This window comes from Lynx rufus, unplaced genomic scaffold, assembly GCF_022079265.1.
Source record: "Lynx rufus isolate CCGP_SWC_20201006 ecotype Redwood Valley unplaced genomic scaffold, mLynRuf1.p SCAF_23, whole genome shotgun sequence".
Taxonomy (NCBI): Eukaryota; Metazoa; Chordata; class Mammalia; order Carnivora; family Felidae; genus Lynx; species Lynx rufus.
The window spans coordinates 10072456-10083905 of NW_025814838.1; the positions used below are offsets into that span (position 1 = coordinate 10072456).

The 11450-nt window shown below is 49.5% G+C and overlaps 1 protein-coding gene across 1 annotated transcript; it reads left to right on the top strand.

Moving 5' to 3' along the window:
* Window positions 1-3955: 3955 nt before the first annotated feature.
* On the top strand, window positions 3956-11157 carry ITPRIPL2 (ITPRIP like 2). The gene has a single exon (XM_047087438.1). The coding sequence runs from the start codon at window positions 4896-4898 to the stop codon at window positions 6492-6494; it is 1599 nt and encodes a 532-aa protein (XP_046943394.1). The 5' UTR covers window positions 3956-4895; the 3' UTR covers window positions 6495-11157.
* Window positions 11158-11450: the final 293 nt, after the last annotated feature.

The window sequence follows — 11450 nt, forward strand, 5'->3', positions numbered from 1 at the left end:
AGCCTGCCTCACTGGGCTCGTTCTGACTATTTCAGGAGATGTTGCATGGGCAGGACTGCGTCCAGGAGGCACATGACATCTATCAAACAGAATGTCCTTTCCCATCCTTCAAAGCCTGATCATATGTCTCATCCCAGTCCTCATGAGCCTTCCCCAAGCCTCCTGTGAGAAATGAGTCACCTCAACCCTCTCTCTTCCTCTTACTAGCATTTTCCTCCACGGGACACACCTCTGGGGTATCAGAAATGCTGGGAGGACTGTGTGTGTATATTTGCTGACCTTTTAAAAAAATTAAAAAAAAAAAACAGGAGTGGCCTTAGTCAAATATTAAACAATAAAGCCTATTTTTAAATTTAATTTAATTAAATTTTTTTTAACGTTTATTTATTTTTGAGAGAGAGACAGAGTGCAAGCGGGGGAGGGGCAGAGAGAGAGGGAGACACAGAATCCGAAGCAGGCTCCAGGCTCCGAGCTGTCAGCACAGAGCCCCACACAGGGCTCGAACTCAGGAACAGTGAGATCATGAGCTGAGCCCAAGTTGGACGCCTAACTGACTGAGCCACCCAGGCGTGCCCCCTTTTGTTTTTTTTTTTTTAATTTTTAAATGTTTATTTATTTTTGAGAGAGAGACAAAGAAGACTGTTTTTAATGAAATAAGAATCAAAAGTCAGTGAAAAAGTGGCAGTTTTCTGAACCCTCCCATGCAGTGCATCTGGCATTTCAGTCCCTGAGCTTGGAGCCCCGGGATGTTTTCCTTCACCTTCCCCTCTGCCTGGCACAAGGTGAGAACCCATGGAGCTGTGTAATAAATTAATAATAAATGAATTTGTGTTTGTTCTGACACATACAGCAGATTTTCCAAGGGTGAAGTTCTGAGGCTTGTACCTTGTACTCTTTGGAGGAAATGAGCTATGGAAACCGATTATCGGCTGGAAAAACAGTAAGAGCGAAGCATCATTTACTCCGTGTAGTGGGGTGAATCGTGGCCCACTGTGAGATCATCAAAAACAGGTATATATTGGTCTCTGAGCCTGGTTCTTGGCACAGAGCTCCTTAAACCCTCGTAATTTCCTAGGTGATAAGAGCGCTAAGAGTATCTTTTGCTCTAATGAGATGACTGGGGCGGGGGCTCCTGGATGGCTCCAGGACTGGGGGCGGTCACCAGAGAGACCAAGCCATGATTAGAAGCTTGGAATTTTCAGCACCCCTGCCACTTCTTTTCTTTTTTAATTTTTTTAATGTTTATTTATTTTTGAGAGAGAGACAAGGTATGGGTGGGGAGGGGCAGAGAGAGGGGGAGACACAGACTCTGAAGCAGGCTCCAGGCAACACAGAGCTTGATGCGGGGCTCGAACTCACAAACCGTGAGATCATGACCTGAGCTGAAGTCGGCCGCTTAACCGACTGAGCCACACAAACGTCTCTCTGTTGATATTCCTCTCATTTCATAGATTAGAGGGGGAGATTGAAGCAAAGTGAGATAAAGAGGTTTATACCAAAACGGTGGCCACTTTGCTGTCTCTGCATGCCTGAGCCTCCCCCTTCTTCCCGAGAAGTGCTGGGACTTTCCTTGAGGGGTACCCCTCCTACAGTCCCTGTGGGTTAGGCATGGCTTACCCCACCTCCAACTGTAGTAGTCAGTGGGGGCCACATGTACCATAGACTGCATGGTTCAACCAACAGAAATGTATTTTCCCATAGTTCTGGAGGCTAGAGAGTCCAAGATCAAGGCACTCAGGTTCGGTTTCTGGTGCAAGCTCTTCTCCTGGCCTGGCCTACAGATGGTCACCGTCTTGCTGTGTCCTCACAAGGCCTTTCTTTGGTGTGCATGTGCATGGAGAGAGACCCCTATGTTTTCTTATCATGACACCGGCCCTATTGGATTAGGGCTCACCCTTATAACCTCATTTCATCTTAATTACCACTGAAAAGCCATTTCCAAATACACTCACATTAGGGGTTAGGGCTTCAGTATATGAATTTTGAGGGGACACAATTTAGTCTATAGAACCAGCCCAGACCAGGTTTATCAGTGCATTCTCTAACTTAGTCACTTTTATTTATTTTTTTAAAATTGTTTTTGGGGAGGTGTCTGGGTGGCTCAGTCGGTTAAGCATCCGACTCTTGATTTCAGCTCATGTCATGATCCCACGGTTTGGGAGTTCGAGCCCTGCATCTGGCTCTGAGCTGATGGTGTGGAGTCTGCTTGGGATTCTTTTTTTTTTTTTTTTTTTTAATAAATTCAACCCTCAATGTGGAGCTTGAACTCGGGATTCCAAGATCAAGAATCGCATGGTCTACCAACTGAGCCAGCCAGGCACTCCTAACATGGTCACTTTTAGCATATATCTCAAGTCTATCTCTAGGCATGGCCTTTGCTACAATTTCCAGGCAAGCACAGTTCTCTCTTCCTCTATGACGAGTTTAATGTGAAGATAACGTGAGGGGAGAGCCACTGCAGGAGATGGAGGAGGCCTGGCAGAGAGTGCCGAGCTTAGAAAAAAGCAGAGTCAAGAATAGGATGGAGAGTGTCTGGATGGAACTGTCCTGAAGCAGGGTCTCCTGGGTATCTCACTTAACATGACACAATAAGTTATTTTTTAAATTTTATTTTTTTTTACTTTACATCCAAGTTAGTTAGCATATAGTGCAACAACGATTTCAGTAGATTCCTTAGTGCCCCTTACCCATTTAGCCCATCCCCCCTCCTACAACCCCTCCCGTAACCCTCAGTTTGTTCTCCATATTTAAGAGTCTCTTCTGTTTTGTCCCCCTCCCTGTTTTTATATTACTTTTGTTTCCCTTCCCTTATGTTCATCTGTTTTGTCTCTTAAAGTCCTCATATGACTAAAATCATATATTTGTCTTTGGCTGACTAATTTCGTTTAGCATAATATCCTCCAGTTCCATCCACGTAGTTGCAAATGGCAAGATTTCATTCTTTTTTGATTGCAGAGTAATACTCCATTGTATATATATATACCACATCTTTATCCATTCATCCATCGATGGACATTTGGTCTCTTTCCATGCTTTGGCTATTGTGGATAGTGCTGCTATAAACACACAAGAAGTTCTTTTTTAGCTATGTTTCTGTCACTTGCAGCCCAAAGAACCCAGACTAATAGACGATGGTCCAGTGGCTAAGAGTAGTAGAGATGGGATCTGAAAGCAGGTCTCCTCAGCTCTAAGAGGCTCAATCCAGGATTTCCTGAGAAGCATCTTGGTGCTTAACTCAGGAGCCATCCTCTTTGTGCTGAGTCCCAGATGGCAGCTGAGTTCTGACATTTTTAAAGCATTCCACCTTTGCTCTCTTTAAATGGTGTTGGGAGCAGGGAAGGTGCAACTAACATAAGTAAATAAAGATAATGATTTAAATAAATCCAGGTTAGCTAAAGAAATCCCGATTATTTCAGGGAGTGCTCCCCGTTATGAAACAAACCAAAGCTTCTCCGGGACCGAGGCCCCAGTGTATGTCCCGACAACACAGACAACTCCCAGGAAGTAGGTGGAGAAGGGGCTTCTTGGTCAACCTCCTGGAGTCTTGCCCCCTGGCTTCTCTGGAGCTGGATGCTGGTGTTCAAGGCACAGCTCTGCTAAAGCTGTGTGACCCTGGGCAAGGGGCTGAACCTGCCTGTGTCTCAATTTCCTCCTCTGAACAATGGGGAAAATCATAGCGGACGTTTCGTAGCATTGACAGGAGGCGGGAGCGTGTGTAAAAGGATTAGCCCAATACCACCGGCCCACAGTAAGTCTTCTGTAAAAGCTGCTATTGTGATTCCCAAGGCTGGCTCCTCCTCGTTCAGATCTCAGACCAAATGTCAGCCGACGGCGAGAGCTTCCATCTTCTAGAGGGCAACCCCGCGCCCCCGCCCTTCTCACTCCGTCGCGCAGTGTTATTTCCTTCAGAGCATTTTCTGCTATGGAATCCTTTCTCTTTTGGTTTCCTTTTTAAAGAAAGGCTGTAGGCTTTACGAAGGGCAGGGACCTTGTCGATTGCTATTGCCCCAGCTCCTGGCCTACTGCCTGGCACGTAGTAGGTACTCAGTAAATATTGGTTGAATAAGGGACTGCAGCACAGTGGCAGCGGCCGCTTCCGTGCCCAAGCCTGCCACGCCACCAGCGCCACGACTTGCTTGGCTGGGGGGTGGGGAGGCACACCCTGGGTGTGAGTCCTTTTCTCCTCCTTTTCAACTTCCCAGTAACTTTATGTGAGCACAACTCCAGAAGCTCCCAGGACAAGGCCACCGCCCCGGAATCAGGGCCTTCCCAGTTCTGCCTTCGGGGAGGGGAACGGGGGTGGCCCGCGGGAAGCCAGTTACGAGCGCCTCCTGAAGTCCCTCCCGCCGCCCCGCGTCGCTCTAAGGCGGAGGCCGGGGAGGGGGCCGCGCCGCCCGCCCGCTCTGCGCTCGGCTCCAGACTTCGGCATTTCCTCCCCGCTAGCTGGCGCGGACTCGCCTCCCCTCGGAAGAGGAAACTCCTGGGGCCGAGTAACGGGAACAAGAGCGGAGGAGAGCGGGCACGAGCGCGGAGGGGGAGCCCGGGAGTGCCGCCCAGGGTAGGAGGCGAGCCGGGCCGGGTCGGAAGCTGGCCGCGGGCGGCGCGCCGGGCGGGGCGGGGAGGGCCGCCGGGCGGGACGGAGCTCGCAGCCGGCGCAGGGCGCGGCCCGGGGCCCGGGAGCGCAGGGCGGGCCGCAGCTGGAAGGAAAACTTGAGCTGGGAGAGGAGGCCGAGCTGGAGGGCGCCTTCCCCGGACCCTGCGAGGGGGGAGCCGCCGCGGAGGCGAAGGAGACCGGGACCGCGGGGCTGCCGGGGCGCTGCCCGCATGCTGGGCCGGGGGCGCCGCCGGGGCTCGCGCCCTGGGCTGCAGGGCCGCCGCTGTCCCGGGCGCCCGGTATGTCGGTGCACTACACCCTCAATCTGCGCGTCTTTTGGCCCCTGGTGACCGGCCTGTGCACTGCCCTTGTGTGCCTCTACCATGTCCTCCGGGGAAGCGGGGACGACCGGGCTGAGCCCCCCGACGGTGCGGACGGCGGCTTCCCGCTGCTCAAGGTGGCCGTCCTGCTCCTCCTTGGCTACATCCTCCTGCGCTGTCGCCACGCCGTCCGGCAGCGCTTCCTGCCAGGGTCTCCCCGCCTGGGGAGACACTCCACCTTCTCTCCTAGACACTTCCGAGAGCCGAGCCTTGGCATCTTGCTGGAGAGTTACTACGAGCACGAGGTGCGCCTCTCTCCGCACGTGCTGGGCCACAGCAAGGCGCACGTGAGCCGGATCGTGGGCGAGCTGGTGCGGGCTGGCCGCGCCCGGGGGTCCCCGGGCCCCATCCCCGGCGGGGCGCTGGCGTTGGCCTTCCGCGGAGACTTCATCCAGGTGGGCAGCGCCTACGAGCAGCATAAAATCCGGCGGCCCGACGGCTTCGACGTGCTGGTGCCACTGCGCCTCCCGCCGCTGGTGGCGCTGGAGCCTCGGAGCCTGGGCGCCGAGCCCGCGCTGGCCCCAGCCTTCCACGGCTGTTTCGTGTGCGCGCTCAAGGCGCCGCCGGGGGCCTCCGGGGGCCACTGGCTCCGGGACTGCAAACCCTTTGCCGACGGCTTCTGCGTGGACGTGCTCGGGCGGCGTCACCTCTCCGCCACTATGGTGCTTCGCTGGTTCCAGTCGCACCTGCAGCGTTCCCTGGCCACCGTGCGCTACAGCCTGGAGGGGCGTTGTCGGGTCAGCCTGACCCCCGGCGGCCTGGAGCAGCCTCCTACCCTGCACATCCTGCCGTGCCGCACGGATTACGGCTGCTGCCGCCTTTCCATGGCAGTGCGTCTCATCCCCGCTGTGCATTTGGGCGATGGCGTTTTCCTCGTGGCCCCACCGCCGCCACCCTCACCTGTCGGGCCCCTGTCAGAGCTCCCGGGAGGCCTGCGCACGGATGCACTGTGGGGTGTGAATACAGCGCGTCAGGAGCAGAAGCTGCTGAGCTGGCTGCAGGAACGGGCCCCTCCAGGTGCCTGCTACCTCAAGTGTCTGCAGTTGCTTAAAGCTCTGCGAGACCTGGGCGCCCGCGGGCTGGACCCGGCGGCTGCCACCCAGTGGGGACGCATTCTGTCCTCGTACATGCTCAAGACAGTGCTGCTGGCGGTGCTGCTGCGTGAGGGGGCTCCGGTTCAAGGCTGGGACGAGGCACACCTGGGTGAGCGGTTGGAAGAATTAGTGCAGTTCCTTAGGGACTGCCTGCTGCGACGCCATACGCTCTTCCACTGCGTCCTGGGCCCTGGTGGGGCCGCTGCCGAGGTGGGCCCACTGCCCAAGGTTCTGCGTGAAGCTGCTCCGGTTGACCTCCTGGCCGCGTTCGACAGACATGCCCGGGAACTCGCGGCTGCGAGGTTGCTGTCCACGTGGCGAAGGCTGCCCCAGCTTCTCCGGGTCTATGGGGGTCCTCGCTACCTTGCCAGGTGCCCCCCACCCCGGAGTCAGCGCACCCAGGGCTTCCCTGAAGATGAACCATAAACCTTGACAGCGCCTCCACCTGGCCAAAAGCTCCTAAAGCTTCCCCCCCCCCCCCATGGGGGTGGGGATGGCAACTAAGCCAGTTTATCGCCAGGAAATGAGCTGCCACAGGTGTTGGAAAATTCGGAAGGTGACATTTGGTGACTTATTATGTCACCCCTGGCTCCAAAGCCAGTATAGTTATGGCATCTTTTTCACACCCACCAGCGTGTCCGGAGCAAGCTACAGAAAGACATCCAACCCCAGCAGCTAAGAGTTGGTCCAAATGTTGATTTGTGTGAAATGATTCTGTAGAAGGATCCAGCTTTTAGGGAAGTCCAGTAAAGGAAGCAAGAAATAGCTGCAGAGAAAGTTTCCGCTGTCGTTTTTTGAGACACAGATCTCTGGCCCCCAGATTTAAAGAAGCTAATGTTTTTTTGATATAACTACTTGCTAGGTCCTGGATTCCTGATGGTCTTCCTAAATGTCAGAATCTTTACAACTGGAATTGAAGTTCTATTCTAGGGGCTAATGTTCTGAGGAACACAGGTTCCACCGCTCAAATTAATATTCATGTATTTTTTAAATGGTGCAATCACGGGTGTCTGACAGGATTGCAAAGAATGAAGTCACATATGTTGAGAGAGAGGTCGTCTAGAGTTGGTTAGAGAAACTCCCAGAGCAAACAGCACCGTATTTTGATCAGACCTTTCATTTTGTGCTAATGGCCAGTGCCAAGTTGTTGCATCTGAAAGGGAGACCAGTTCCATTTGTCATTAAGAAATGTGCAGTCTTAAAAAGCAGGCTTGCTTAACATCCCTGCAGGCATACAATGGGGTGAGTACCAGTCAACACCCATTCATGGAGAGCCTACCGCGAGCCAGGCACAGTGCAGAGTAGCAGAGGATCCATGTTTAGCACGATGCTGGTGAGGACGTAGAAACGTGTTGGGTTTTGAGGAAGATATAGTTCGATCTTCGCATATGAAGATGACTCACCATAGCTTGCTGCTGGCTAGAGACAGAAACATGTTGGTTGGTTGGTTGGTTGGTTGGTTTTCAGCCTTTTTAACACACTCCTCTGCCCAGTGATTTCTTTCCGAGTGTCATGAGATGACGAAGAGGCAAGGCGGGCTGTAGCGCCTAGGATGTGGTCAGCTCTCTCAGTCAGTGCTCGGCGATGGTTAGGGTTAGAAAGTTCCTCTCCCATTGCTCCCCCCCCCCCCCCCCCGCAGCCTTTAAGTAAGTGGTCCTAAGGCCAACTTGAGGAGTAGTTGATTCAGCCCAGGTCTTGCAGGGCCTTTCGTAAAGAATTCAGTATCCTGGGTTCTGGGCTCCCTGACTGATCAGCCGAGGAGAGTAAGTGAGGGGGAGGTGAGGGGAGTCCTTGTCAGGAGTCTGCTGTTGTTTCTCTTTGGACATAAATGTCCCCAACTCGGCTGAGGTGTCAGTAAGTCCACCATCCGCTTGCTTGCCGAATAGAAAATGTAACCAGTCCCACCCAGTGCTAGACTTGGGGACTTTTATTTATTATTACTTTTTTTTGACAAAGACATGTACTTCCTTAGATTCTTAAAGGTAAAACTTGGAAGACAGAAGGAGCCATCTAAATGGGGCCATTGTTCAACTTCTGAGTTGTTTTGAGGGAATTCTTTAAACTTGCTTGAGGGGACCTACTTGGCCACTGCAGGAAGTCATTGTGAATAAATGGTTGGCAGGGTATCCTCGTGGGAGCTGAGGAGACGACTTCTGTCCTTTGTCACTTTGGACTGTAAGAGAAATAGTTGCAAATGTTGCGCCTTCTCTTTGAGGTTCTTCTGGGGACAGTTCCTCTTGATGACACAAAGGTCATTCCCAGCTTTGGAGGTCAGTGTTAGGTCATAAGGTACTGCATTTAGTAAAGGGATCCGTCTACCAACTTCCTGCGAAGATATAAACTGCACAGTGTTTCTTAAACTTACTTTTTAAAATAGATGCCAAGAGTACGTAGATCTTTATAAATATATATATATATATATATATATATATATATTTATAATGTTTCCATATCAGCCCCAATTCCCCCCGTAGTCATTAAGTCTACTGAAGTGGGGAACAGCAAGGCTATTGGAGGGATTATAAAGCTTTAAAAACTGAATTTTTCAGATGTTTCTAGCTGAGTCAATAGGTTCCTTTTTTTATTTTTATTTTTTAAATCATACTAGTCTTTTGAAGTGTAAATCTGGTAACATTCTGTTCTTGTAGTGTTTGTGTTATTTTTTTTCTTCAGGTTAATTACCCAAAGCCTCATCCATCCTCAAGATTTTTAAATTTTATTCTTATTTTTTAATTAATGGGGCATTGTGTTTGTGAATTTTTTAAATATTAATGTTTTATTTAAGTGCCATGCTGAGCAGTTGTTCTCTGCACATGGTAACCAAAAGTTAGAGATGTCGATCAATTTTGATCAATGTTCAGTGATCCCAAACATGTACTGTGTACAAATGAAATAATATGGCATATTAGCCAGGTGTGATGGTTGCCTGAGGCACTTAAATTAAGCTCAATTCTGTATTTTATCAGGGCTCTGTCATGTCCTTGATCTGAAATGTACATACACATTTTTGGTGTATACTTGGTACTAGAGATTCATTTATGCAAATATTCTTATTCGAGAAGCCTCACAATTGCTCATGTTAAAGAAAAAAGATGAATTGTCCAGCCAGTGCCCAAAGAAAAAGTTTTAGGGAAGATGACTCAGCTGTTTTGCCCAAAGACACCCTTCAGTAACTCCCACTGACCAGTCTTGGGAGCCGTCCCGGAAGGCTCATGCGCTGAGAGAAGGAGATGTTTTTTGCAAAAAGGAAATGGAAGCTGAAAGAAGGGAGAATGGAAGCATGGAGGGGAGGGAGAAATCTGAAGAATTCAGGAAGGAGGCCTTAAGAGAGAAGTGAAGCAAGAGAGGGGAGAAGGGCAGACGGTGTGGAAATCACATGGGGGTGCAAGAGGTTTGGGTAGGAAACACATTTTTAGGTATGTGCTATTTCAAACCAGGGGTCGCAAACTCAGCAGCCTGCAGAAGTAAGGCAGGGAGATGAATATGGGAAGGGGTGGGTGGGTGGTGGGGACTGTGCCCATCTTAAGTGGGGCAGCCAACGTTCAGCTCTGCTGGGAAAAGGGTAGGGAGAGGCCGGAAATCAGGATTTTTTTTCAAGTGGAACTTTCTCATTTTTAAACAAAATAATTTTAAAATGTTCCAAACACCATGTGGGCCGAACAGAACATTTGCTGGAGCCTGGGGGCCACCAGTTTGCGGCCCCTGCCTTACACAGTATGTATAAGGTTATATTTATTGTTATGGAGATAATGTTGTTATACGTTGTTGGGGTTGTGATGCTTCAAGTTCTTATTATCTCTCAGAGCTAAGCTTTATTGTAGAAACAAACCAAAAAAAAAAAAAAATTAACATGGCCACAGATAACACTTAACTCATAATTCCCAGGAGGACCCTCGATCCTGGAGTTGTTCATTCCCAGTCACATCCTCCAATCAAACCGCTGGGGGCCAGTTCTTGGCATTTCCTTCCTGGTGAGTTGGGGCTAAACTCCTTGGCTCAGTTGGAGTTTGCAGATGAGTAATCAGGAAGGATTGCAGAAGAACTTGTTTCCTTTTTATTTGTATTTTGTTCTTATTTTTAAGTGAGTTTTTAGTAGGATCCCATACTGTGCCTTAGCAAGGATGGTTGGTGGCCGTGGACAACAGAAATCCAGTGCTGGGTTTTCAAGCTCCTACTGCCAAAGAATACCGTTCTGATCAGATGTTTCTACCCCTTTCTGATTTGGGATGGGATGTCCCACCAAAACGGACATCCTAGGATTTGGAAGGAATTAACCTAACATGCTTCCAAAGTATCTCTTTTAACCTCATGGAGTAAGTCACTCTTTCTGTAAAATGTGGCTTTTGATCTTGGTGAAGACTTAACTTATCTCTACCTACAGGGAGGAAGGCTATGACTTCCTTCCCCAGTAGTGGGGAAGATGAACCTCATTAACATTTCCAGTGACCCTAGAGAGGGGGGAAAAATGTTCAGTGTTATCATCTTGGTGTTCGTTAATTTTTTTTTTTTAATCGTACATCTGTTACTTAGACACTACTGTTTGTTTCCATTTATACCTACATAGCACATGATTTGGTGGAAATTTAGCAAGTATAAGTTGGGAGAGGGTGAAGATAATATGCAATCATCTATACAGAGAGAATAGACTGAAAAAATTATATATAATCTGGTTTTTGAAGTATCAAAGATATTCAGGAATATTTTTAGCACCTTTTGCTTTAAAAAAAAATGTGCCTTGATTCAGTGACTTGACTTTAAAACATTCCTCTTATTTTATTGTTATTTTAAATGTGTATTCTGACCCCCAGCTATATATTATGATGGAGCCCATTGGCTGCAGTCATGGTGTATGGTTTGTTCCAGTAACAGAGACCAAAGAGTTAATCAAATATGATTCCGCTGCTACAGTTGTGTGATTCAAAGGAGTTTTCAATCACACCAAATTTCCATGGCCCAGGCAGTTGAGGCCAGCCATTTGTCTTCTATTTCAGGTTGGAGTAAATTTGCACTTTTAATTTTTTGGGTCATCTGGGGGGCCTTGTTCTTTTATACTTGGCTTTGTTAATAAAGGAACTTGTAGAAAACCCTGGACTGAGTGTCTGATTTGGGGAGGGCTCTCCTCTTCCCTTGGGGAGGGCATCCCATGGATGTACTGGCTTATGATTCCTTACACAAAGCTCACTTGACTTCCACCTCTGGGTGTCTGGGAGTCTTTTCCCACTCAGCAAAGCTAGAACAGTTGTTCATCTAGAACTGGCACCATACACAGGTGGGAAAAGATGTTAGTTCATAGCTCTGAAGGTGTGCAGCCTGGGGTCCTGCCTTCAAGTCTTCTTTCTTGCCTAGAACCTTCTGCCTGGCTCCCCCACACACTCCTAACAC

What these genes read in the sequence shown, in the direction of transcription:
- ITPRIPL2 (XM_047087438.1), top strand. Translation starts at nt 4,896, where the DNA reads ATGTCGGTGCACTACACCCTCAATCTGCGCGTCTTTTGGCCCCTGGTG.